The 26983-nt window shown below is 46.2% G+C and overlaps 1 protein-coding gene across 1 annotated transcript in view; it reads left to right on the top strand.

Moving 5' to 3' along the window:
- Positions 1 to 26983, top strand: part of Abca1 (ATP binding cassette subfamily A member 1) — a 124188-nt gene that overhangs the window by 78150 nt on the left and 19055 nt on the right. The window contains exons 13-33 of the mRNA XM_051162082.1: positions 191 to 396; positions 974 to 1150; positions 1593 to 1815; positions 3434 to 3655; positions 4626 to 4830; positions 6080 to 6193; positions 8107 to 8278; positions 9215 to 9346; positions 10829 to 10971; positions 11199 to 11336; positions 11906 to 12126; positions 13336 to 13408; positions 14301 to 14503; positions 15942 to 15990; positions 16161 to 16274; positions 17462 to 17610; positions 19109 to 19233; positions 20353 to 20451; positions 24041 to 24230; positions 25060 to 25154; positions 26410 to 26442. Coding sequence (XP_051018039.1) covers positions 191 to 396; positions 974 to 1150; positions 1593 to 1815; positions 3434 to 3655; positions 4626 to 4830; positions 6080 to 6193; positions 8107 to 8278; positions 9215 to 9346; positions 10829 to 10971; positions 11199 to 11336; positions 11906 to 12126; positions 13336 to 13408; positions 14301 to 14503; positions 15942 to 15990; positions 16161 to 16274; positions 17462 to 17610; positions 19109 to 19233; positions 20353 to 20451; positions 24041 to 24230; positions 25060 to 25154; positions 26410 to 26442 — 3083 coding nt within the window. The remainder of the gene's footprint in view (positions 1 to 190; positions 397 to 973; positions 1151 to 1592; positions 1816 to 3433; positions 3656 to 4625; positions 4831 to 6079; positions 6194 to 8106; positions 8279 to 9214; positions 9347 to 10828; positions 10972 to 11198; positions 11337 to 11905; positions 12127 to 13335; positions 13409 to 14300; positions 14504 to 15941; positions 15991 to 16160; positions 16275 to 17461; positions 17611 to 19108; positions 19234 to 20352; positions 20452 to 24040; positions 24231 to 25059; positions 25155 to 26409; positions 26443 to 26983) is intronic.

The raw sequence follows: 26983 nt of genomic DNA, 5'->3' as shown, positions 1-26983 counted from the left end.
TCACACAAAACAATACAAGTCACATTTAGTACTTCACTCAGTTCTAAGCTTGGTTGAAACCTGGGAAACTACCGTAGAGATGGTTACGTGGTGAGGATTGAGGAATTCGGGCAGCTGGTTCCTGAGCTGAGGCCACCACGTGTGTTTCCGGTCCCCGGTGTTCTAACAAGGCTTCCCTTCCACCTGTCAGTGTGTCAACCTGAACAAGCTGGAGCCCATCCCAACGGAAGTCTGGCTCATCAACAAGTCCATGGAGTTGCTGGATGACAGGAAGTTCTGGGCTGGCATCGTGTTCACGGGGGTCCCTCCTGACAGTTTGGAGCTTCCCCACCATGTAAAGTACAAGATTCGGATGGACATCGACAATGTTGAGAGGACTAACAAGATCAAGGATGGGTAAGTTGAGTCCCGCCACACAAGTCCAGGCCTGCAAGGGTCAAGGACATGGTTTGGATGATGTCTGTGACTTTGGGGGTGCTTTATTAACAATTTGGAAGGGATTTCAGCAACAAGTCAGCAGCAGCGTGACTTTGGTAAGACTCCATTGCTGGGGACGGTCACTCAAAGGCTATAAAATGTTAGCCTTTCTGTTTCAGCATTCCTGTTCAAAAGAGTAATCCACAAAGTGAGGATAAAGAAAGGAAAGCAAAGCTTTAGGAGGTCTCCATGCCAGACATACCTATTTTTATAAGAAGAGACAGAGAACTGAGAAAAGGGAGTGGTTGAAGAAATTCTAGTATGCCCATCTGATGCAAGGATAGTCACCGATAAAAGGGAAGGAAAAATATACCCATAAGGAGTGTGTTCATTGTGATGGTTTCTAGCCAAGCGTCCATGGACTTGTCAACCGTGATAAGCATGGGAAATAGAAAAATAGGAAGAGTGGCCAAGAAAGGGTAGGGGCACTATAGATAATTGGATTTTCCAGTGTGGGCTTTGTAGGAATGTTTGATCATCTGTTGTTTGGTTTTAGGTACTGGGACCCTGGTCCCCGGGCTGACCCCTTTGAGGACATGCGCTATGTCTGGGGGGGCTTCGCCTACTTGCAGGATGTCGTGGAGCAGGCGATCATCAGGGTGCTGACGGGAACTGAGAAGAAAACGGGTGTCTATGTGCAACAGATGCCCTACCCCTGTTATGTTGATGACATGTGAGTGTACCAACAAGCCAGCATCTTTGTGAGATAACCAGTTTCCCGGTGGAATGCATATGTACATGCCTGTTTCTTGAGTGAAAGCGAATCAATGGGAGATCTTGGAGACACTGACCTTTAGTGAAAGACCAGGGTGGATTCTGCCCCACCCTTAGTGTTCAGCACTTAGTAAAGTAATTTATCATTATTTTAATATCATCCTAACAGTCTCCTAGTTATTAAAGTGAGCCCCTAAAGAAATTTTGCATGGCTACATTCTGTCAGCCCATGTTTCCATCTCTGTCTACTGCTAACGAAACATTTGGTCATTTGAGAGTCCTGTGGGCCTTTTCTTGGTGACCCAAATGTGTTTTTTGCTCCAGCGTTCAAGACCTTGCATCTCTGGCTGGTTTACATGTGTCTCCTTTACCCTTCCCATGCCTTTCCTCTGTGCTTCCAGTTTCCTGCGGGTAATGAGCCGGTCAATGCCTCTCTTCATGACCCTCGCCTGGATTTACTCTGTAGCAGTGATCGTCAAGGGCATTGTATATGAGAAGGAGGCACGGTTGAAGGAGACCATGCGGATCATGGGCCTGGACAATGGCATCCTCTGGTTTAGCTGGTTCATTAGCAGCCTCATCCCTCTGCTCGTGAGCGCTGGTCTGCTGGTGGTCATCTTGAAGGTAAGGCGGACTCGCTCACTCCTCATGGCAAGGTCCTCTTGAGTAGCCTAAGAAGATAGTTAAGGGGGCAAAGGGCTTTCTGTGTCATCTGCGATTCCCTCATTTCAGACTTGAGGAAAATCCAGAGAGGGGTAATGACTTGTCCCAGATCAACCCACTGGGTTGGTTAGTTGCTAAACGGCTAGAACCCAGGGCCCGTGCTTCTGAAGAAGTGCAGGCTTGACCTGTACCACAGGGGGTACTGGGTGGGGACTGTTTGCACGTCTGTAAACACAAACAGACCAAAGGTCAGACGCTACTACAGGTCCGGTTGTCTGGAACAAGAGGCTGAGGCAGACTTTGGGGTATGGATGTTTACTAGGGATCAGTATCTAGGGGGTGGAGGACACACTGGGTCATGCAGAGGCAGAGGGAGGGTTAGACCATGGTTCAGCAGCTCCGTGGGATGTGCTTGCAGGACACACAGCTTGTCTAGGAGTGTCCCTCATCGAGCTGAAAAGTCCAGATTCTTATTCCCCAAGGCCTGACATCCTCGGCCCTGCTTAGTCAGTCCCTGTGTGAGGGTTCATAGGAGTACACCAGGGAAAGGAATATTCTAGGCTCAGTGGCTCTCAGCCATGACAACAGAGGTGCTGGCATCTGGATGTCTTTTATCTGTAGTCAGGTAAGCTTTCCCTTAAAGTGGAGTCTGGGCAGTGAGCTTTTTCTCTTATACACAAATCAACTCTTAAGTTTTTCCTTCAATAGTTATTTCATACAAAGGTGCCTCTTATAAATGTTTGTGTACTCTAGGAGGGAGAAAGAGAACAAAAGATATAATACACATTTTAATACCAGGCACTATGTATTACATATGAGTGCCCACTGATGGCAGGCACTGTTCGGAGTAAATGCTGTAGGCTGCCTCAGTGGATCCTCCCTACAACGACCCCTTGAGTGCTCAGGGAAGGTCAGAGACTCACCAGAGCACTGCAGTGTAACAGAACCAAGATTTATTTGCGTGCTGTTCTGAAACAACCTCTTTTCTCAGGCTCTGGTATCTGAGGGCAAGGACCTAAGCCTTGTGACAAGGGTAGGGGTCCTGTGGCCAGCGTGTGGGAACTGATTAAGTCAACTGCATGTTGACAGGGCCTGCTTCAATGTCTACAGATGAGCTCATATCCACAAGAATTCAGATGAGCTTATGAATGAAGACTTTGTAGTTGCCAGGGAAAAGTTAAAGTCGCCTGGCCTTTTTCCTAGGCTTTTGGAGAGAAAGGATGTGTGGGCTGTTGTTCCACACAACTTTTTCCTTAGAGGCAGTAGTTGTGCTTAAGCAAGGAGAAGCAAAATATCTATATCTTTGTCAGAAACAGAGAGCAAAATTATCCACTGAGATGAAGTAGAAATTCTGGAATTTGTACTTAGTGCAATTCCGCTGTGAATTTTCACATGTAGTCTCCAGAAAATTATTTCTCTTGTGTTTAATTTCCTCCTCGGAAAAACCGAGCAGCATAGTTCCCCTGCATTATTTTATACACAATGAAAGCATTATGTGCAAAAGCCAGCGTTAAGATCACATAAATGAACGACTGGGCTTGCTGAGGCTACACATTTACCCAGAGTCTTCCTCTCCCAGTTAGGAAACCTGCTGCCCTACAGTGACCCCAGCGTGGTGTTCGTCTTCCTGTCTGTGTTTGCTGTGGTGACCATCCTACAGTGCTTCCTCATTAGCACTCTCTTCTCCCGGGCCAACCTGGCAGCAGCCTGTGGGGGCATCATCTACTTCACGCTGTACCTGCCTTACGTCCTGTGTGTAGCCTGGCAGGACTATGTGGGCTTCTCCATCAAGCTCTTTGCTGTGAGTAACTTGGTTGGTCCCAGCCTCTCTCCCCGACACCCAGGGTGTGGGACGGTCCCTCTGTACTCCTCTCTTACTAAACTGTTTCTTCTTTGCCTTTACTGGTTGGATTTGATTTTTTATTTTTTTATTTTTACTTTTATTTTTGTCATAGACCATATAATTGTACCTTGAACTGAGTGGAGATAAATGACACTGGGGGATGGGTCTAGTTTAGACAGTAGATACCATGTCTACTCCTTATCTTCTAGCTTTTTGGTCATAATAAAGTCACGTCCATGGATAGCTTGGGGCCACCAATGGCTCATTCTTGGCCTTAGTCTTTCTTGTATCCATTGTGTTGCTTTACTTGGGTAATATTTCTAGACTGAACAAGACTGAATGTGACTTATTGGCCCCGCCCCCACCCCCCCAGACCAGGACATTTTTTTCCTTTGCGCAGTGTAGGTGTGGTCTTTGAGCTTGTGATAAGACTAGTGAGAGCCACTCACCACATTCTCCTCTGGGTCCCTGATCAGATATTAGTAGGCCCTTGGCGTGCTGCAAGTGCCTCAAGCTGAGTCTCATAGATGTCAAGCCTTGAAGTGGCTTCTCTGATCCTGAATATTCAATGACTGATCAGGGAGGGAAAAAAAGTCCTTGATGAATGTCAGCATGAGGCTGGACAGGGGACAGGATCGTGGAGCCTTGTAATATCTTATGAAGCATACAGTTCTAAAAGTCTCACCTGCTCTCATGCGTGCATTTCTGAAACATGTCTGCATAATGAATGCTTATAAATGAAATCATTTTATATGCTGCAAGAGAGTCTGCTTCTCCAAAGGGACTCTAGGAGAATACTTACATGCCTTATAATTGATGTAATTTGCAAATTCAAATTTTTCAAGGTGAAATTTACATTAGAAGAGAAAAATGAGAGAGGCAAGGACGTAGACCAGTTACTTTTGCCCTTTTTTTTTTTTTCTCTCAGAGTCTTCTGTCTCCTGTGGCTTTTGGATTTGGCTGTGAATATTTTGCCCTTTTTGAGGAGCAAGGCATCGGGGTACAATGGGACAATCTTTTTGAGAGCCCGGTGGAGGAAGATGGCTTCAATCTCACCACCGCAGTGTCCATGATGCTCTTTGACACCTTCCTCTATGGGGTGATGACGTGGTACATTGAAGGCGTCTTTCCAGGTACCCCAGGCTTCCATACTGCTTTGGCTAACTGATAGGGAAAAGGCCGTTTCTGCCTGTAGAGCTGCCCTTTCTTTGTGTTGCCATTGCCGAAGGAGGGGGCTCCCTGGGAAGTGGCTTGGGCTTTAAATCTGTGAAAAACAAATAGTACAAGTGAGGGCACCCCCGTCACTACCACGGTGTCGCTCATCTCTTGAGCCCGCTCTGCCAGGTGCTGTGCAAAGTACATTTTTATAGATGCTGGTTCAGAAGGTTCCTGTGGACTTTGTTATTGTAAAGAGTTTCCAGATGAGGCATCCAAGAATTGAAGATTGAAGTGACTTGCGTGATGTCGTGCCGCTGTTAAATGTTGGTGCTTGGAGATGAGCTAAGTTGGGACACACTAGGTCAGGGTCTGGCAGATTCCTCTTAGTGCTGATTGCGTTCTTAGTTCTGTGTCCTCAGAGGAGGAAGCCCCAGGAGAGATTAACTACAGGTTATGAATAATGTATATATTGGGTCTCAGCGCTTTCCCGTGGTTTAAGGTAAATTAGTATTCAGCAACAATTGATGTTGATGCTTTCCTTAAAACCTTCTTTGCTAAGTGCAACAGGCACCCTGTTTGGCATACATCTCCATACGCAATCAGATTTTAGGAGGGCAAGTCAGGCTCCTATTCACCCTCTGACTACCCTCTAGGGAACTCTATCTGAACTTTCTCCATCACATATGCAATTTGCAGGCTGGAGAGGTGGCTCAGAGGTTAAGAGCGCTGACTGCTCTTCCAGAGGTCCTGAGTTCAATTTCCAGCAACCACATGATGGCTCACAACCATCTATAATGTGATCTAATGCCCTCTTCTGGTGTGCAGGGGTACAAGAAGGCAGAACACTGTATACATAATAAATGAATAAATCTTGTTTAAAAAAAAAAGAAAAGAATATGCAATTTGCATTGTATAGATTGAGATTCAAATTCTGTGTCCTATTTCTTGGGTAAGTGACATTGGGTAGGCTTCTTGTCCTTCAGTTTGCTCATCTCTAAAATGAGGATGATGTTACCATCTAGGGAATTGTTGGGAAGCCGTGGAGAGGTGCAAAATATATGATCTACACAGTAGGTTTCAGCAAAGGGTAGTTGGCTCCCTCCACCTTAGCTCCAGTCTATTCCTTCCCCAAAGAATGTATCAAGGAGAAAGAGGGCCTGGCTAGAAAATGCCAGAAACAGTGAGAAGACGTCAGCTTGGATTGCATTTATGCTTTGCTTTCAGGACAATATGGGATTCCCAGGCCCTGGTACTTTCCTTGTACCAAGTCCTACTGGTTTGGTGAGGAAAGCGATGAGAAGAGCCACCGCAGCTCCGGCCAGAAGGGAGCATCAGAAAGTAAGTACTTCAGGCTACCAAGAAGAGACTTGATACCCTGTGAGCATATCCAGGGGGAGGAGGTCCTCCTCAGTCACAGTCATAAGGGAGAGGGGAGTAAGGGGAAAATGGGAGGGAGGGAGGAATGGGAGAATGCAAGGGATGGGGTAACAATTGAGATATAATATGAATAACTTAATAAAATATATTTAAAAATAAATAAAATATCAAAGCAAAAATAAATAAAGAAAGAAAGAAAGAAAGAAAAAGAAAGTACTGCTGACCTGCACACCTGGTGCTACTCCTCCTGACAGGACAGGGCTTGTGTCCTGTGTTTAACTACTCTAAAGCCACTCTAGAGGTGGAAAAATCTGAATGCACCTATGACATTGCTCTCCCAGGCACTGTCACAGTGCCTGGGAGGCTCCTGGGAGCTGTGTGGCTCCTGGGAGCTGTTCCTTTGTCTCCACACATCTAGGAAAGTATAGGGTTTTTGTTTTTTGTTTTTTGTTTTTTTTGTTTTTGTTTTTCTGATCAGTTATACCCTTATCTCTCCCTTGTCTGATGATTGTACTACCTTATCAAGTCAGGACAGCTACAGTTAGCCATGGCTGTGGACCTAGTCTCTCTGCCTGCTTTGCTATGGTGGTCTGAGCTAGGGATGCTGGAGGTGGCTGGTGGGTGGCTGCTATAGTCTCAGCCCGTGCTTCGGAACTGCTCACCTGTCCTCACACAGGTCCTGACTGCAGCTAGAGATGCATTAGTTCTTTCTGGGCTTTGCATTTGCATCTTTCTGCTCAGTGTGGCTTCCTTCTACATTGTCAGTAGTCTGCATCTTCCCTGCATTGTCAGTCAGCAGGCCCCTTTGCTTCCTGTGCTGTCAGGAGGTCTCTCCTCTGTGGCCTTCCTCAGATCTCCAGTGTTACGGTATGGGGCTCCTTAGTGTGGCGCCCACATGCACTGTCCCGCTATATCTCCCACTGTCCCTACTGTCCTTCAGCTCCTCTCACTGTGTGTGCTGGAGCGTGTTATGTTCTCCCACAGATCCAGACCTTGGTCCACAGTGCTTCCTCCCACAGCGGAGTCTTTTCTCCTGCTCACCTGACTTACAAACTCCTTTCCTGTTCTTCAGCTTCGGGCTGGCATCCCCTTTCCTGAGCTGTCTGTGTTGACTCTCAGCAGGCACTCGTTCCCTTTCCTGAAACAACCATCCAATCACGCAAAGGACCATGTTTGTTTTAGAAAGGCAGACTCACAGGACACAAGGAGGCTCCCGTGTACTCTACATGTGGCTCCCCCAGTGAAGTAATGCTATCCCTAACTGAAGTGGTTTTCAAACCTAAGACCAAAGTAGAGTTTGAAACTGACATTGGTACAGTTCTCAGACCATTGGATTCTTCCTTCCACAGTCATTTTGTGAGATCTGGGGACATTTTATCGTCGAGGTAGATCTGTGTCCTAGCTCCTCAGTGGAGATGCAGAACTGTTTCTTCACTGCTGAGCTCACTTGTGTTCCTGCTAAGTGGTCATGGCTTCTCCATTTCCTGCTTTGCTCCCTGATGTCCCCTTAAATACTCATGTTTTGATTCTTATAATTTTGTTATTTCCAGAACATTACAGAAATGGAACTGGATAACAGGCAGTTTTCTGGTAGTGGATCTTTTCCTCCCTCAGTAAAATTCTTTTGAGAGGCATTCAAATTCTGATGTATTTTAATAGTTCATTGCCTTTTTTTCCCCTGAGTAATATTCCATGCTATGGATGCTCTAAGATATTTTTTGTAAAAATGACCATTGGCATCGTGTACTTTGTTTATGCAGCCTTTCTCCATCAACAGACTAATAGGTCTCAGCCTAGGCTTTTGTATTCATGCATCCACTGGTCAGGTCAGTATTTCCTGTGGGTTCATATCCGTCTCCTCCATTTTGTCACAGTCTGCATGGAAGAGGAACCCACACATCTGAGGCTGGGCGTGTCCATTCAGAACCTAGTGAAGGTTTACCGAGATGGCATGAAGGTGGCTGTGGATGGCTTGGCGCTGAATTTTTACGAGGGCCAGATCACTTCCTTCCTCGGCCACAATGGAGCGGGGAAGACCACCACCATGTAAGGAGAGGGTGTGGCTGTCCCGAGAAATCCTTGCTTAGGAATGCAGACCTAAGGAAATTGAATTGGTCCCCGGACTAAGAGTGGAGCATGATGGGAATGAAATGCGCCACCTAACCAAGAGCATGCTTTCTGTGGTCCAGATTCTGTTAAGTGGTTTTCCTTTAGCCTACAGCAGCCAGAAATCTTTTGATGACCTTTCCTATTCAGTGCTCAGAATTCCTTGGTTTCCTTTTAATCTGAGGTTGTTTCTGTACTGGTTGGTTCAGAGCCGCTAAGCAAGAGCCTGGAAAGAAAATATCAAACAAGCTAGAGGAAGGAGAGTTCCAGAAAGTCTGTCTCTAAGCAGATGAGAGAAGGCCTGGGAGCCCTCTCCCTCTGTCTTCCCTGGGACCTGTGAAGTTGGGGACAGGTCATAGAATACCGTAGTTAGCTTATGATTTGTAGTGTGGCCCCTCAGTCATTCAAGGTTGATCTTTGGGAGTGACGGGCTGTTTTTGTTTGTTTGTTGTTTGTTTTTCCTTCTTCAAGATAAAACCAGTGTGTTATGAACATGACTGAGACTTCCAAACATCCTACCATGCAACGCAAACATTTTTATTTTTTAGTAACATGTTCTTGTTTTATTTTTTATGTACAAGATATTAACCATACAAAATGTGTTTTAAAGAGCACACCCCCTGTTGCAAATTAGGAGTGTTATTTCCAGGTGATGCTCTTACCAAAACTTCTGTTTCTAAAGATATAGGCTCATGCCTATCTGTTCACTAAAGCAAATGGCCTCTCCACTCTGTGGGCATCTATTAGATCTCATTAGAAAGGTAGGGAGGGCATGTCAGGTGGTGTGATCTGCTTTCCTTGCCCTATCTCTGTGGTACTGACTGAGTCATGTGGCCAGGGCGGCCTGATTCTTGAGTATGTTCCTCTTGTCCTCAGGTCAATACTCACTGGATTGTTTCCCCCAACTTCTGGCACTGCTTACATCCTGGGCAAAGACATTCGCTCTGAGATGAGCTCCATCCGGCAGAACCTGGGAGTCTGTCCCCAGCATAATGTGTTGTTTGACATGTGAGTAGAAGAAGAGTGCAGGGAGGAGTGTCCCTGTTTGTGACCTGGGATCCTGGTGTTCTGGGTAGGGTGATACTAAAGAAAGTGCCTTCTTCGGGAGTGGAGCGCTAGGTCTTATCTCTTCACACATGGGGACCAACTTGCCTTTTGACTTGGGCAGGGGGCGGGGGTGGGGGTGGGTAGGGGGGAAGGAGTTGATGTTGTAGCATCAGTCCAGGTGCCTGATGGGATTTAGAAAGCCATGCTCTCTATTATTAGATTGGAGGGTGATTTAGCTCCTCTACCTTTCTGATGCATTCCTCCTTGTTCTAGTTTGTTTTCTGCTCCTGTGATAAAACAGTGACCAAAAGCAACTTGGGGAGAAAAGGGTTAATTTTGTTGTAGGACTCTCAGGTCACAGCCCAACACTGTTGGAAGTCTGGGCAAGAGCCTGGAGGTGGGAACTGAAGCAGAGACCATAGAGGAATTAGAGGAATGAATGGTGCTTATAGCCTTGCTCTCCCTGGCTGGCTTAACTTGCTTTCTTACACAGCCCAGGACCACCTGCTTAGGAATGGCACCGCCCACAGTGGGCTGGGCTCTACCACATTAACCTCTAATCAAGAAAACACTCTGCAGCCAGGCCTGCAGGCCCATATGATAGAAGCAGTTCCTCAATTGAAGTTCCCTTCCTGATGACCCTAGTTTGTGTTGAGATTAAACAGCAGTGCCCCCCCCCCCGCATTCCCTGCTCAACTCATTTGCTCCCACTCATGTTGTCCCACCAGCAAGTGGGATCCCCAAGGAACCTTGATAGGAGCACAGAGAACGTCCTGAGCTCTCTGGTGCTGGAACAACAAATGTCCTGAGGCCTCGAGCAGCAGGCAAAGCCTTTTCATCCATCGTATAGCTCTTATCTAAGTTCAGTAGCTTGGGCTTTGGCCCTCCCCAGGGGCCTCCCTCCCCTTAAACTTAGAGCTCGAGACCCTTTGCGGTTCATTCACTCCAAGTGAATGCTGAGCCAACATGGTTACTAGAACAATGAAGTGAGGACCATCTGGGAACCTGGAATTTAAAGTTGGAGCTTCGCATGGTGGCGCATGCCTTTAATCCCAGCACTTGGGAGGCAGAGGCAGGTGGATCACTGTGAGTTCGAGGCCAGCCTGGTCTACAAAGTGAGTCCAGAGCAGCCAGGGCTGCATAGAGAAACCCTGTCTTGAAAAACCAAAAATAAAAAAATAAAATAAAAATAAAAAAATAAAGTTGGAGCTTCCTGGCTGGTGCCTTGTGACCAGGCCTGCTGGGCATAGGATATAGGGGATCCATTGTATGGCTCACTATTTGTGTACCCTGAATTCCTCCTCTGGTTACCTTTTATTTTTATTTTATTTTTTAAAAGAAATTGATTATGTTTTAAAGGCGAGAATGGTGTGGAAGAGAAGAAAAATGTGCCATATACATCCCGCTGAGCTCAGAGCTGACCTGCCCCCCCCTTCCCCCCAGGCTGACTGTCGAAGAGCACATTTGGTTCTATGCCCGCCTAAAGGGGCTCTCAGAGAAGCATGTGAAAGCAGAGATGGAGCAGATGGCCCTGGATGTCGGCTTACCCCCCAGCAAGTTGAAAAGCAAAACAAGTCAGCTCTCAGGTGAGCTGTGGAAATCCACCGTTCTTCCCCACCTTCCCCTCCTTCCTCCTCCAGACAGACACCTCCCCCCCACCCCCCCCCCCCCCCCCCAGTCCAAGGTTGTTACCGCCCATGGTTGGCAACAGAGACATATCCCTCTCTCTGTCTCCAGGTGGGTTCCTCCAGTCATGTCTCACCACCTCCACCTCCGCTCACCATCTGAGCACGTGTCTTGCTTTGTCTTGTAGGTGGGATGCAGAGAAAGCTGTCTGTGGCCCTGGCCTTTGTAGGTGGATCCAAGGTTGTCATTCTGGATGAGCCCACCGCAGGTGTGGACCCTTACTCTCGCCGGGGAATATGGGAGCTCCTGCTGAAATACCGACAAGGTACATGCTGTTACTTACTCCTAGTCATGAACTGGGCATGTGCGTGCGTGCGTGCGTGCGTGCGTGCGTGCGTGCATGAAGGGCTTGTGAGAGTTGTGCCTGTTTTTTGTTAGGGTAACAGAGTTGCTTCTTAAGAAAAGCTTGGAGCCTCTACTTAAAGTTCAGTGCCTTTCCTGTGGGAGGGAGGGGGGAGACCTGCTTTGCAAAGATCCTTAAAGCATATGCTTCGTTATTTAGCAGGAAGGGTGTAAGCATACTGCGTGTTGCAGTTACACTGTGCTGTAGGCTGAGGCTCATGAGCCTGGAGGCTGCTTCCTTGTTCATTTTGGCCCTGAGTAATGGGAGTGTCTGTAAACCTCTTAGCACACTCAGTGAAGCAGGCTCCCAAATCAATACTGCCCTCCTTTTCGTGACAATGCAACAACACCTGTCCCCAAGCTTTGCCATCCTGGGGTTAAAGGCCTCCCCCAGGTCTTCCTCATGGGTGCCATTTCTGTCGTCTGTGCCACTATGATCAGTGAGCACTGACAGGTCCCACTGTCCCCTCTCCTCGTGTTTGTGCCTGGCAGGCCGCACCATTATTTTGTCTACACATCACATGGATGAAGCGGACATCTTGGGGGACAGAATTGCCATCATTTCCCATGGGAAGCTGTGTTGTGTGGGCTCCTCCCTCTTTCTGAAAAACCAGCTGGGAACGGGTTACTACCTGACACTGGTCAAGAAAGATGTGGAATCGTCCCTCAGTTCCTGCCGAAACAGTAGCAGCACTGTGTCGTGTCTGAAAAAGGTGAGCGGCCATCTTGGGGCTGGGCTGGCATGGGGACTAGGCAGCCAGGATTTGTTGGCTTAGGTGGCTTGTACACCCGTGCCCCATGCCGCTAAGATGCGGCGACGTTCCCCTTGCTCTGTGGGCCTATTGCAGTGCATCAGAGCTCCTGCGTGGAAGGACCAGGAGGTCTGGTCCCACCGCGCTAGTTCTGTTACAGCCCATGTTATAGCCCTTCTGGAAGTACCCTGAGTGATGGAGAGAAGTCCTGTGAGGGCTTGATTCTGTCAGAGAAAAGAGACTTGCCGAGAGGTAAGAAGAGCCATGGCTACAAAACGCCCTGTCACTCCTGCTGCTCGTTTGTCTTAAATCTCCTTGACCTTAACTTTGAAACTGAAACATGAACTATTTATTATACGCTGAATTTATCCCCGTGTATATATAACCTGTGAGTTTAAAAGGAAAAAAAAAAAAAGGGTGATAGTCGATTTTTATTCTGTTTTTATAATACTTTTTACACTCTTCACCTCAAAGTATAAAGCAACCCCCCGGCAAACAGTGTTATGTTTATAATCTCAGATGAGTGGGAGGCTTGTATGAATTTGTGGCATACTCAGGATCTCCCAGCAAGTACATAACAGTTGGGGCTAGACACCTGGATCTGGTTTCTTTCTTTCTTTTTTTTTTTTTTTTTTTTTTTAATTTAACCATACCACCTACCTGCCCAGCAAGTGTTGAGCTCCTTATTCAAGTGTGGTCTGAGGACTTAGCAACATCAGGCTCAGTTGGGAATCTGTTAAAAAACATGGTGAGTTGGGCTCAGAGTTCAGACCTACTGAATCCATGTCTGTGTGTCGATAAGGTGCCTGAGTGACTGATTGCCTATTAAACACTTAGGAAGCATTAAACTAGGCAAGCAGTTAGGAAGAGCCCATGCTGCGACCGTTGGCAAAGGTCTGATGGCGTTGCTCTGAGGCCACAGTTCTGTCAACAGTCACTCGGTTTGCTGACGTCTCTCACCCTAGACAGCGAGGCCGTCCACACAGACCACACACCCTTGAGCAGTGGCCTCAGAAGCCCTGTGGCTGCCAGCTTGCACACTTCCCAGGAAAAGCTCTCTGCCCTGGTTTTTATACAGCCCAACTCCCTGGATGCTCTGTCCATCAAAGGTGGTGGTGTCTACACCTAGCTCGATCCCTGACCCGTTCTCACCTCCTTCTTTGCCATCAGGAGGACAGTGTTTCTCAGAGCAGTTCTGATGCTGGCCTGGGCAGCGACCATGAAAGTGACACGCTGACCATCGGTAAGGATTCTGGGGTTTCTTATTCAGGTGGTGCCTGAGCTCCCCGCAGCTGGGCAGAGTGGAGGCAGAGGAGGAGAGGTGCAGAGGCTGGTGGCGCTGACTCAAGGTTTGCTGCTGGGCTGGGTTGGGCTGGGTGGCTGTGGGAGTGAATGCAGCTTGGTGGTGGCTTGGCCTAACGCTTGCTGGGGAGCATGGGGCTTGGTCTTGGGGCTGGAAGGGCAATATTTTGGAGAACAGATGTGGCTGGGAGTCTGGGAATGCCTCGGGGAGAGTGGATTCAGCCAGATGCTGAGTGAGATTCGGAGGGCCAAGCCAGCAGGAAGGGAGTTGAACTCAGCATCTGAGACAGGTGAGAGCCCAGGAGATAGGGAATAACATTTCGATTTCCCTTGAGCAGTGCCTATGAGAGACCAGTATCACCAGTGGCATATGGAATGAAAATAGCACATGGGAAGTCTCTATCCAGTCCCAGCAGCTGGCTTTTCCCAAGAAGGTTTCTGCTCTCACAAACTGTTTGATTAGCCATCTTTCTGGGGTAAAGAAAGGATAGCTTTATCTGAAAGTTTACAGAAGGGTAGCGTCTTTTATGGTTTCTAAACTCATTTTCCATAGAAAAGTCTTGGTACATACACATTAAGGCTTCAATCTGAGCAAGTCACCTCTCCGTCAGACACCTTGTATGTGTGCTTACACATAAAGATGAGTTAGAGACAGTCTTTGCTCTCCTGGAGTTCTCGTACCAGAGACGAATGAGCCAATGGGTTTTGGCATCTTAGGACATATGGTGTATAGGGAGTGCTTCCGAGCGGTAGGCAAAGGGAAAAGGCAGGGATGCTGGCTCGTGCTGTGGCATCTGAGATGTCTGAGCACCTTCGCACTCTGGTCCCTACAGATGTCTCTGCCATCTCCAACCTCATCAGGAAACATGTGTCCGAAGCGCGGCTGGTGGAAGACATTGGGCATGAACTGACCTACGTGCTGCCCTGTGAAGCTGCTAAGGAGGGTGCCTTTGTGGAACTCTTCCATGAGATCGATGACCGCCTCTCAGACCTTGGCATCTCCAGTTATGGCATCTCAGAGACCACCCTAGAAGAAGTAAGCTCAACAACCCCAAGGCCAGAGAGGCAGCCTCCACTGGGGACAAGATTGCTCTAGAGCTGGTTACTGAGAGCTTAAGTCATCGACATCTGGGTAATGTTAACCCCAGTGAAATATTTAAGAGCGTGGTGAGAGACAGCAATATACGGAAGTATTAGGTTGCTTCCTGGTGTGAGTAGTGTTGTGGCCAGGTGTGATTGCTCATACATAGTAAATGACTAATATTTATGGACAGTCTACTAGAGCCACGCACTGCACTCAGTGATTTTGGCATTTTGTTTTTGTTTGTTTTTGAGATTGTAATCTATTTACAGTGTTTCTCCCATCCTTTTCCTCCCTCTAAATCCCCTCACATACTTCTCCCTGCTCTCTTTCAAATTTGTAGCCTCTTTTATTTTTATTTTTATTTTATTTTTTAAAATAACGTTTTTACTTATTCTTTGAGAATATGGTACATTTCAGACTTATTAGTGTCCCCCTTCCAGTTCCTTACAGACCCCCATCCCCACCTCCCTACCTATCCAACTTCAAAGTCCATGAGACACATTTGTGGTGTTGGACTACTCCTGGGTGTGGGTCATGGCCTGGAGTGTGGTCAGTATGCCAGTGCCACTCCATTGGTGGTGTGTTTTTTTAAAATATTGGAAGCTCATTTAATGATCATAGTGGAATGGGAATTAGTAAGTGAAGGAAGTCGATCTAAGATTATGAATCAAGGGTTTGGGGTTCCAATGCCCACGGTATCTTTACCACAAAGCAATGCTTCTCTTTAGAGATAAAACATCACAAGCCTTGAGGCCTGGAATGGGTGTAAATGTGGCCTTTCTTGGCTGGTCCCCAGGGTTGATGGTGCAGGAGCATCGTCTATGATGGCAACAGGAATTCTAAAGCTCCCCTCTTGTGCCTTCGAGTCAGGATTTCTGGAGACATAACTTTGTACTTTTGTTGCGTGTTTCCCACAGAGTGAGTGGTCTTGTCGGCAGGTCTCTCTCTACTATAATATTTATTTCTAGTGATAAGAAATTTAGTTCCCTTTGGCCATTTTGTCTCGGATAAGTCACCACAAATGTCGTCCTGCTCAAAGGTCTGGGACCACAGACCTGATAAAGTGACTTGCCTCATTCTCTGTAGGTTCAGAGTGAATTTCTCCTCCTGTCATAATGTGTTATTTTATTTTGGAAAGAGTTGTCTGCACGGATAGCTATCATACCTGAGGAAATGTTTTCTGCCAAAAGCAGCTTCTCTCCTCAAGTGCATCTGATGCAATCTTGTTGATAAATGTGACTTCCGCCTTCTTTGTTTTGAAAGCGTAACACGGGCTAATCTGGGGAGCGAGAACTTCTTTGTTTTGAAAGCGTAACACGGGCTAATCTGGGGAGCGAGAACTTCTTTCATAAAGCAGGCACTTATATAATATCCTGCTTTAATTTTTCAGATATTCCTCAAAGTGGCCGAAGACAGTGGGGTGGATGCCGAGACCTCAGGTAACCGGGTTAAATAGACTGCACACTGGTTGGGTGGGCTTTCTGTAGCCTGTTGACTCTAACCATTGTACCTTTCCCTTTGCACTGGTCTGCTGCAGTCTCGTTTGCTATGGGAAGGTCTGTTGTGTTACAAACAAGTAAACTGTGGGGTTCCTTCCTTCTCCCTTCAGATGGAACTTTGCCAGCAAGACGAAACAGGCGGGCCTTTGGGGACAAGCAGAGCTGTCTGCGTCCATTCACTGAAGACGATGCTATTGATCCAAATGACTCTGACATTGACCCAGGTTCGAACAGGGCACCATCTTTTATTCTGTTGTTTGAACTTGAATTTGTCTTTTATGTGTTTCTTAACTCTTTGATGGCCTTTGGCTAAGATCACAGATCCTAATCTGTTCCAGAGAAAAGTGAAAAGAGTGAGAAAGACTCTTTCCCAATGTTTCATGTCTGGTCTAACCTGAAGAAGCCTCCCCTTATCACTTCATTTAATACAAAGTTTTCTTAGATGAGTATGAGAAAATGACCTCCCATACCCACCCCATACTCTCAGCTCATTTATTTATTGTAATTTCTGAAGGGTCCCAGGTTTGTTTTTTGGTTTTTTTTGCACACTTAGGTGTTTAAACATTGAATAAAAATTATTGAATGGGCAGTTGATATTTAAAGAATTAAGAGGAAACTTGTGTTCTTAGACATGCAGTTTTAAATTTTTATTTATTTATTTTGAGACATGGTTTCTCTGTTAGTCTTGGCTGTCCTGGGCTCACTTTGTAGACTAGGCAGGCCTCGAACTTATAAGAGATCCGTCTTTCTCTGCAACCCAGAGTGCTGGGATTTCAGGCATGTGCCAACGCAGGCGGCTAAAAATACATATTTTGATGATGGTGTCCATATGCATTTGAGATGGAGAAGGGTGGTATGAAATGAAACTATCTGTAGACTAAATGCCTCAGTTAGGGGTCCTTAGTTTCAGACAAGGATTTCTAAACAATTTTGGAGGGACAGAAAATTATCTGGTTTTCCCAGTCTGATTATATGAGTCTGGTGTTTTGTTCTTACTTCATGTTTCATTGTCAGAACTTAGGTGTTTTAGATTTGTCTGTTTTTTACCAAGCATGTAAAAGACAGGAGACTAATACGCAGTGTGTGCCAGCCTACCCGACCCGTGGTGTAAGGGCCGAATGGTGTTGGAACAGCTTGCTACTGGTATTCGTGAGCACTTCTTAGCTTGTCCCAAGGCATCTTTATTTTCTGTGCTCATAAGGTGAGGACTGAAAAGCATACATGTAGAGGAATATAACTGAGTTAGAGCTTTGTCTTAAATGTGGCTTTCTCAAGAAAACCCTGTACTTCCGTGAGGTACTACTGGAGGCTTCAAACTCCAATTTCTAAGATGGCTGCTAAAGATAGAAGAGGAAAGCATAGAGTCCAGTCAGTGAGATGATGGTGACCCGCCATTATTTGCTTCTTCCAGAGTCCCGGGAGACAGACCTGCTCAGCGGCATGGATGGCAAAGGCTCCTACCAGCTGAAGGGCTGGAAACTCACGCAGCAGCAGTTTGTGGCCCTTTTGTGGAAAAGGCTGCTGATTGCCAGGCGGAGCAGGAAAGGGTTCTTTGCTCAGGTGAGATGGGCTGCTGTCAGCCTTCATGGGCTGGCAGGCTCTTGAACTGTGGTCCAGGATGGGACTATGGTCAAGATATAGACACTGGAGACCACAGTAACTGTATGTCCATACCGTATCTGCTTCTTGCCATTTATTTATCTGGTGACCATCGATTTCCCCGAGCTTCAATTTCCTCCTCTGAAAATGAGTCATAATACTAGTTGTTAGGAGAATAACATGAAGCTATTTAGAGTGGAGTTTGACGTTAGTTGGGGAAGGGGGGCATAATTTAGAAGAAATCATAAGAGAGGCACAGTTTAGAAAAACTGGTTGAGCAAATTCAGCTCTCATAACCTGAGAGTCACCATGCTGTGCGATGTGCTGGAAATGCAGGTATCTCTCTCTATAAAGTGAAGAACTGAGAACATGGCCGTAGGGCGCCCCCTGCAGACCACCCGGGCAACACTGCTTCAGAGTGAGTTTGAAGCATGCAGATCTGGATTTGGAATCCAGTTCAGTTAATCACTGGCTGACTCTCCTCTGGTCCATAATAAGGCCCTAGTTTGTGGATGGTTGTGCTGATGCTATCGCCATAGGAAACTATGAAATAGGGTTTTGAATGAGCTAATTCTCACTGCAAGACTTTACGGTGGAACTATTCGTTCAGCGATAATTTTTTTGTGTTAAAATCCAGGAAGTCTAAAACCAAAGTTACTGTTTGAATTCTTAGGGCACTGGGGACGGAACCCAGGGATGTGCACATAGCAGGCTGACAAGAGCTCTCCTACCAAGCTACACACTCAGCCAGGGTTTTTTTTCACTGACTCATTCAGGTTTTCGAGGGTGAATTTCTCAGAAATGAGTCAAGAGATCTTTTGGTTGACCCATATATTAAGTTGTTTTCAGAGAAGGGATATATAAAATTTGGGGAATTTCAGGAAGAATTTAGATAATTTTGCTTTTCATGGTGCTCACAGGAGACACAGGGGCTGCTACTGCTTCTTGTGGCTGAGGGCACTGCTGTAGAGTTGGTTTCATGGTCTCAGTCCTCAGACGTACAGTTGTCACATAGGGCCCCCTGCACTGGAGTCAGAACCAGGACTCAGGACTTCTGGCTCCTCATCCAGGGCTGTTTCTCTTAGCCTTCTACCCAAGTCTGTGATCCAGGCTTGTTTTTCTCAGTTGTTAGAGGGGGTCAAAACCGTAGGGCCTAACACTGTCACTCTAACTCTTTACTCTGTGACATTCCAGCCTGTGCCTCTGTTAGGTGACCATAGCCTCTGACTTTGTCTTGTCAGCTTCAGGAAATGCCTTGGGAAGAAAAGGCTTAATTCTCAGACTCCTTTGCCTCCCAGATGCTAAAAATCCATTGGAAGAACTCAGCCACGGGCCTTGCCTGTATCCCTCACTCCTGTGTTGCTAGTCTAAGGGGGCCGGTTGGGCATTCAGTGCCTTGCTCCTTAGACGTCCAACAAGTTGCCCTATTGTCTCTTCCCCCTCCCATGCCTGTTGATAGATTGTCCTGCCAGCTGTCTTTGTTTGCATTGCACTGGTGTTCAGCCTGATCGTGCCGCCCTTTGGCAAGTACCCGAGCCTGGAGCTTCAGCCCTGGATGTATAATGAACAGTACACGTTTGTCAGGTAGGTGCTTGTTCTCTGTGTCCCTCAGCGCGGAGGAGGCTTCCAACAGACCGGCAGTGTTTGCTGTGCTGAGAGCTGAGGAGTCAGAGTCCACAGTGCTGTGGTGGGATGGATGTTTCGTCATGGTTCAGGCTCCCACACAAGCTGCTGCAGCAGCAAGGAACAATAGTAAATAATATACCTGAGAAAACAGGAGAAGCCTCGCTGGGCCTTTCATCTTGTATTGTTAGGCTCTTGCTGTCAGGAATGACCAAATGTGTTATAATTCAGTAGTCACCAAATCTTTCAAGTTTAAGATATTAGCTAAGTGTGCATCTCTACACAAGAATGCTTCCTATTCTACGGTGATTCTGTTAAAAACCAAAAGATGGGAGGCTTTCTGCACTTTGTTCAGTATGAGTTTTCTACAGATCTGCTGCACTGGTAGGTCTGTAGATGGGAGACAGTGTCAGTGATTTAGAGAGAAGTTTTAAAGGGTTTAAGAACTCTCTCTCTCTCTCTCTCTCTCTCTCTCTCTCTCTCTCTGTCTCTCTCTCTGTGTGTGTGTGTGTGTGTGTGTGTGTGATGTATGTGCCATATATAGTTTATTATTCTCATTTTCTCTAGCTCAGTTTCGTCTTGTATAATTAAAGGACTGCTTGAACCCTTTCTAGCCGATGACCTAGTATTGCCCTTAGCTATAGATGGCATGGGTTTCTGAAGTAGGCCCATTATTTCTTGGACTTTCTGCTTTTTCCTACAAATAATCAATAAAATATGCCTGTCTGTTCTTGGCAAATCCTTGCTGTTTGTGTCAAATGGATAAGTGTCATAGTTCTGAAATAGTAATCCTAAATGATTTTTTTTAATTTCAAACGAAGTGCATATGTATTTGTGTGTGTAGATACACAGATCGTCATATGTAACCTCTCTTTACATGCTTCATTAAGGGAACTGTATGTTACCCTGGTGCCAGATGTTTGCAGCTTCTTGCAGGTGGCTTCTGTGTTTTATGTGTTGTAGTTTTAAAAGCCTGTTCCTCAGAAGTGATTAGTAGAATTTTTCTGTAGAAAACATTTCCTACCTCCAGATCCTGGTTTGGGTGAACCACTGATCTGAATGTCTCTCATGTATCCGCAGTAATGATGCTCCAGAGGACACGGGCACCCAGGAACTCCTGAATGCTCTAACCAAAGACCCAGGCTTTGGGACCCGATGTATGGAAGGAAACCCAATCCCGTGAGTGACACTTCAGCCACGAGCTGGCCTTTTCTGGTAGCCACCTTGTTTTCTTTCTGATGGTATTGAATGTTCCATGGTGACCACTGTCATTTTGCCTTTTAGTCAGTTTTTATTTTAAAAGGCTAGGGATTAACCAAATCAAACAATTTAGGAATAAATAAAGTCTTTTAACACCTTGCATAGCAAATCATTACCCACATTTGTTTATTATTCTGTGGTGGTAATGTTGCTTCTAAATCACAGTTTATACTTACTGATCAAATGCTTTCCCCTTCTCCCCTTGACCCCAGCTCCCTTGAGTGCCATACTAGACTGCAGAGCGTGCAGTTCACAGCTTTGTTTATCAGTTTCTTCACTTTAACCTGATTTTTTAAACTGACTTTTTTTTTTTTTATAACAACAGATACTTTGCTTTTGTACAGCTGTGTATTTTTATCACCCCTTCAGGGCTAGTTTTAAATAGTTGGTAGATGAACTTAGTGCTGTGCCCAGTTGACTTGTATGTACAGAGGAAGCAAATCATAAGGACGCTGTGGTAAAGTGGTGGAGAAGTGACAAGGAGAGAACCGGAGCTAGCAGAGGTTGCTTCGAGTTTGCAGCACCAAACAGACTTTGTACCTGAGGTCATAAAGCCACACACGGGAGTGATAGCTGAGGAGCTGCGGAGAGTTGATAAGGTGATAGAGAAGCAGAGTAAGGCCAAATGAATCCCACTCCACAAAGGGGAAGATGGCCAGTCCTGTGTCAGAGTCCTAAATGATGGTGAGGTGTAGATTTCTAGATGAATCGTTTGTGTGTATTTATCAGCTCTTAATTAGTGTTTGTCTCAATTGCTTTTCTGTTGCTGTGATAAAACACCATGACCAAGGCAACTTAAAGGAGGAGGAGTTTGGGGATGGGGGTTACAGTTGGAGAGGGACAGGAGTCCACGGCCATAGTTGTGAGGAGCGTGGCAGCAGGCAGGCAGAGATGTGGTAGGCATCAGTTGAGAGCTCACATGCTGATCCACAAGTAGGAAGCAGGGTCTTTTGAGTGGCATGGGTCTTTTGAAATCTCAAAGCCTGCCACTAGTGACATACCTCCTCCAACAAGGCCACACTTCCTAATTCGTCCCAAACAGCTCTTCCAAGTGGGGGATCAGCCTGATCAGTATTCAACTGGGGGATCAAGTATTCAGACATCAGCCTGAGGGACCATGTCACTCAAACCACCATAGTAGCAGATGATGTCTTGGGTGGGGCTCTGGCACTGAGAACACCAACTTTCAAGGAGCCAAGATTTGGTGGTTGACTTTTGGCTTCAGAGGTCTTGGTCCATGTTGTCTGTGTGTGTTGTTTGTGGGTCTTTGGGGGTGTAGAACATCATGGTGGGGAGTGGCTGTGGAACATAGCCACTCCCATCACAGAAGCCAAGCCAGGGAGCAAAGGAAGAGAAGGGAGGGCTGGGGTCCCCATATTTCCTTTGAGTGTGTGTCCCCAGTGACCTAACTGCCTTATCTTAGGTCCTATGACTCACCGGCTCTGCCAGCTCCATGGCACCACAATGTGGGGACCAAGCCTTTAGCTTATGAGCCTTAGGAAGGCATTGACGACTCAAATTGTAGCAGATAGTAACCAGGTATCCTTACTACTTGGTAGTTAGTACTTACTGGGTGGCAAACCCAGTAGTCACTGTTGGTTCCTGCTAAAAACATGCTAAGGTGGAGAAGGACACGGATTGACTTCACCATACTTTTGGGATTCCATGTGAAGGTTTTGTAAGAAAGAAGGATGAGGTAAGGTGATAATGTGGATAGCAGGATCCTTTTTTGGTAAGCTGAACTGTATGGATTTATGGATTGATTCCAGCAAAGGCCCGATCTATAGGAGAGAGAACTGAGCTGACAGTTGGCCTACGGAGATAAAAGAAACGTCTCTGACATCAGAGGGCATGTGTGCTGTCTGAGTACCATGGATGTTCTGCTGGATGCAGTCTAAAGGAAAGAGCTTCACCCTACCAGCTCAGACTGAAATTCCAATTTTAGGTTTTTGGGGACTCTTAGGACTGAGGGAATTCCAACTAGGATGCCTTTGCAGTGGTCTTTAGTCGGTCTCAGCCGATTGTCTCTCGGAAGTCTGAGGTGCAAGTACCACAAGGACAGATGACCTAGGGCAGAGGCTTTCAGGAGGAAATGAGAAAGCGTCTGGAAGGAGTTCAGTTGTGTGCATGTTTATAAACACGTGGCTGTGCGCGTGCACACACCCATGTGAGATGAAGATTGTGGCTCTAGTTTAAATTGTGGAATCTTGAACATTGGAAATATGGGCGAGTGACTAGAAATGATACATCACTTCATACTCTTGTTCTACCAGTAGGGGAAAAAAATGAGCCCTGAGATTTCAAAGGACTTGTGATACACACCACACAGTTGAGTGCTCTGGGCAGAAACTAGACCATGCGTTGTCTCTGAGGATGCTTGAGGATGCCTTACTCTTTATCCAGCGAGCATTCCCACTCCTCTCAGCTCCTCAGTTCTCTGCTCATCATAGAACAGAAATTGGATCTTAAGATTCTTTACAGGATTTTCAGCTGAGCATAAAGTACAAGCTCCTACCCATGACTGTTATATGGTCCCTCCCTCCCTCCCTCCTCTTTGTTTACCAGTCTGTCTTATAGCTCATCACACTTATCTTCTTGTTCATCAAATATATACACTCATTTATTCACAGGGCCTTTGCATCCGACTCCCCATTGCTCCTTCCTGCAGTGTTCATTCTTCCTAATTCTAAGTTACATTTACTTGTGTGAGAGTGAGAGTATGTGTGAGTGTGTATGTGTGTGTGTCTGTGTGTGTGTGTGTGTGTGTGTGTGTGAGAGAGAGAGAGATACAGAGAGACAGACAGACAGACAGACAGACAGACAGATAGAGGGCACATGCATGTCATGGTTCATGTGTAGAGGTCGGAGTATAGTTTGTGGGAGTTGGTTCTTTCTTTCTACCACATGAGACCTAGAGATTGAGCCTGGGTTTGGCTGTAGGCACCTTTATCTGCTGAGTCACCCCTCCAGCCCATCATTCCAATTTTTCAACTAGTTTCTTGTCTATATTTTGGCTAAAGTGTTGATTTTAGATTCAATGGTCTGTATCCATATATTCTCCTGTTATCTCTGCTTAATTTGGGGCTGCATAAAACTAGATTTGTTGACTTGTTGCTCAACACTTTCTGGGCATGCAGAATCCAGAAGGCAGGGAGTTTGTACTGCTTACCCCAGACTCTCAAAGATAGAGAACACTGTGCGGCACACAGTGGACTCCTCCTGTGTGTGTGTGTGTGTGTGTGTGTACGTACAGGTGGTGATTAGGTGGAATGAACAGAGCTCCGTCTGAGCATCTGGAGCCTGTTTGTGTTCTATTTTGCTGCGCTTTCTGTGACTCCCTAGCTTCCAAGGCTGCTATGAGAGCAAACAGAGTGAAGTCATGCCCGTTCTCAAACAGTAGGGCTAGGTCCATGGGTCTTTACTAAAGAGCAGATTTATCCTCTACAAACACCAGAAAAAGAAGACCCTGTTCAGGGGAGCCTGCAACTCCTGGTATCTCCTTTTACAGAGACACCCCTTGCTTGGTGGGGGAAGAGGACTGGACCACTGCCCCAGTTCCCCAGACCATCACGGACCTCTTCCAAACTGGGAACTGGTCGATGAAGAACCCTTCACCTGCCTGTCAGTGTAGCAGTGACAAAATCAAGAAAATGCTGCCTGTGTGTCCCCCAGGGGCAGGGGGGCTTCCACCTCCTCAGGTGAGTCCCTGTTGGTGTGACTAAGAAGTTGGCTGGGGGAGTGGGTGGAGTGTGGTGGGAGGGGGCTGGTAGCATCCGTGTGGCAGCAGGAATGAGTGAAGTGTGATGCTGTCAAAGTGTTATTTCCTCCTTGATCTTACGTGAGAAAAGTGAGTGGGTTTTGAGAGAGGGGTGTAAGCGTCATCGTGCCATGGCTTTCACACAACTTTCACATGCCCAGCTTCCTACCCTGGCTCCGCCACACTCAGCTGAGCTGGTGGCTGACTGCATAAGTGGACCACAAAGCTTAGGCGTGTCCTATTAACTCGGACATTCTCTGCACTTGGAAGAATGGTTTGGAAGGAGATTGGAAGTTTTGGTTTTGTTTTTCCTAGAAATCTCAGCACGATAGTAATATCTGTCTGCTATTTTGTCAGAATCTAGGTTGGAGGGTAGGGACAAAGGTTTTTAGTGGGCGTACAAACTTAAGAAGTCTTGCTTGCCACCTTAAAAATCAGCTGATCCAGTCACCAATGTAAGTTCAAAGGACAAAAGTGTTCACTGAGCAGTTTATAATGCTGTTCCCTAAATATTCTGGTGATGTGGATAATGTCATGTAGCTATCCGGAACACCTTCCCAGGGATGACTGTGGCTTTGCGTAAGTGAGGATAAAGTGCCGATGGCGGAATGGACCAGGTCTTGGTGGAGGGGGGTGGCTGAGGGTCTTGCCTGAGCCCTGGGGTCCCTATCGCTCTTGCCTGAGCCCTGGGGTCCCTATCGCTTTTGGCTGTTATCTGCCCTGATTCTTACCTGTAAAGACACGTGGACTTGGTTTCTATGTGACTGCAGAGAAAACAGAACACGGCAGACATCCTTCAGAATCTGACCGGAAGAAACATTTCAGATTATCTGGTGAAGACCTATGTGCAGATCATAGCGAAAAGGTACCTGCAGTTGAAACCTGGCTTGCGAATGAGGTAGACTTGAGAGATAGGGAAGTGGACGATCATGGTTCGATGGGAAATTTTGCATATTTTATCAACTAGGCAAGATAAGGTTCACTAGGGCATATGAAGTTTAAATTTTCAGCTTAGAGGATGAGGTTGCCAGCTCTAAAGTGAAAGCAATGATAAATGTAGACTCAGATTTAAGTTCCGACCCTCAGTGGCTACTTGACCAGCTCATTACTCTGGTAAAGTCTTAGCTTGTGTGAAATGTTTATATATATATATTTGATAATATTATTGCATTCTTAATTTGTTGTGAGGATGAAGTGAAATGAGCTTTAGGTCCTCTCTTGTGGGTGGCTCCATAAAAAGGTGTTCTGAAGCAAGGTCAAGGTAGACACAGTAACCTTTCTTGCCTATGGAGCTTTTAAAGAGACTTGGAGATTTCCTGGGCCCTGACCATATAGTGACCAATGCTTAGTCAGTGCTCAGAAAATGTTTCCTTCACATCAGTACAGTCAGGGGTCATGTTCCTGTTTGAAGGGACTTTAAAGGACAAGGGTATGCTAGAATGGGAGTAGGCCATACCTTTCCCAGAGCTGTGACCTGTCCACATGGGATTCACAATCAAAGTGTTTAAATTCAGTAATATCAGGGTCTGTAATGCATCTATCTACTTATCATCTATCTATCTATCTATCTATCTATCTATCTATCTATAATCTGTCATTTATATCTATCATCTGTCTATCTGTCTGTTTTAAACCAGGTCTAAATATAGTCCTGGCTGGCCTGGAGCTCTCTCTCTATATCTATATCTATATCTATATCTATATCTATCTATCTATATATATGGATATAGATATAGATAGATAGATAGATAGATAGATAGATAGATAGATAGATAGATAGATAAAGCTGGCCTCAGACTCAGACATCCACCTGCCTTGGCCTCCTGAGTGTTAGGGTTAAAGGCATATGCCATTATGCCTGTCTGTAAGGTGGATTTTTAAATTGGCTTAATTTACTGTGTGATTCTCACCTGAGTGAGGTCTCAAAGACAGCAGACAGGGCATGCTGGGAAGTGGCCTTCCTTACACGGGTGCAGCCCAACAGTGCTGGTCATAGGCCTGATCATAGGATTGCTTCTGTCTCTGTGCTTTCTCGTCAGGTAGATGATTACACCTTTGCATCATCAATATGATCTGTGCTATCTAGACCTGATTTTTGATTTGTTTTTTTCTTTCTGCAGCTTAAAGAATAAGATCTGGGTGAATGAATTTCGGTAAGTTGATCCTGTCTTCCCATTTTCCCTAAGTCACTTTGAATCTTAGGAGAATGATGTTTGGGGACTGTTTGCCATGCGCATACTCTTGGATGTCACCTCACCATGAGAGGCACTGAGCTGCTGCAGACCTGTGGAACACCCGAGGGCACAGCCTGGGTTCTGCATGGCACACTCTCATGGTGCCTCACTCCAGAGGCCTCTGAAATATTTTATATAACAGTTTCCTTGAGGAGATTCAGAAATCTCTCGTAGGCCTCTAGAGACTTAAGAAAGTAAAATGTCATGGGGGTTGGGAACCTGTCCTAGCTGTATTTTCCCCAGAAAGATTCCCAAGGGTGCCTAGGAACTCAAGGAAGAACTCTCAGGCCTTTCATGTGACGTGAGGTCGTGGAGGAAATGAAAGGCATCAAAACCCTTTATTTCCACCTGTTTCCCCTCTGGAGTTTGAAGGACCAGGTGAGGGAGGGAAAAGAAGAAATCTCAAAGCCTGTGAGGCTACCCAGGAGCCCTCAAAAGCTCTGTTCTCGAGTTCCGATTT

This window comes from Acomys russatus, chromosome 2, assembly GCF_903995435.1.
Source record: "Acomys russatus chromosome 2, mAcoRus1.1, whole genome shotgun sequence".
Taxonomy (NCBI): domain Eukaryota; kingdom Metazoa; phylum Chordata; class Mammalia; order Rodentia; family Muridae; genus Acomys; species Acomys russatus.
The sequence above is the reverse complement of the archived record's forward strand: the minus strand, read 5'-3'. Positions and strand labels throughout refer to the sequence as shown.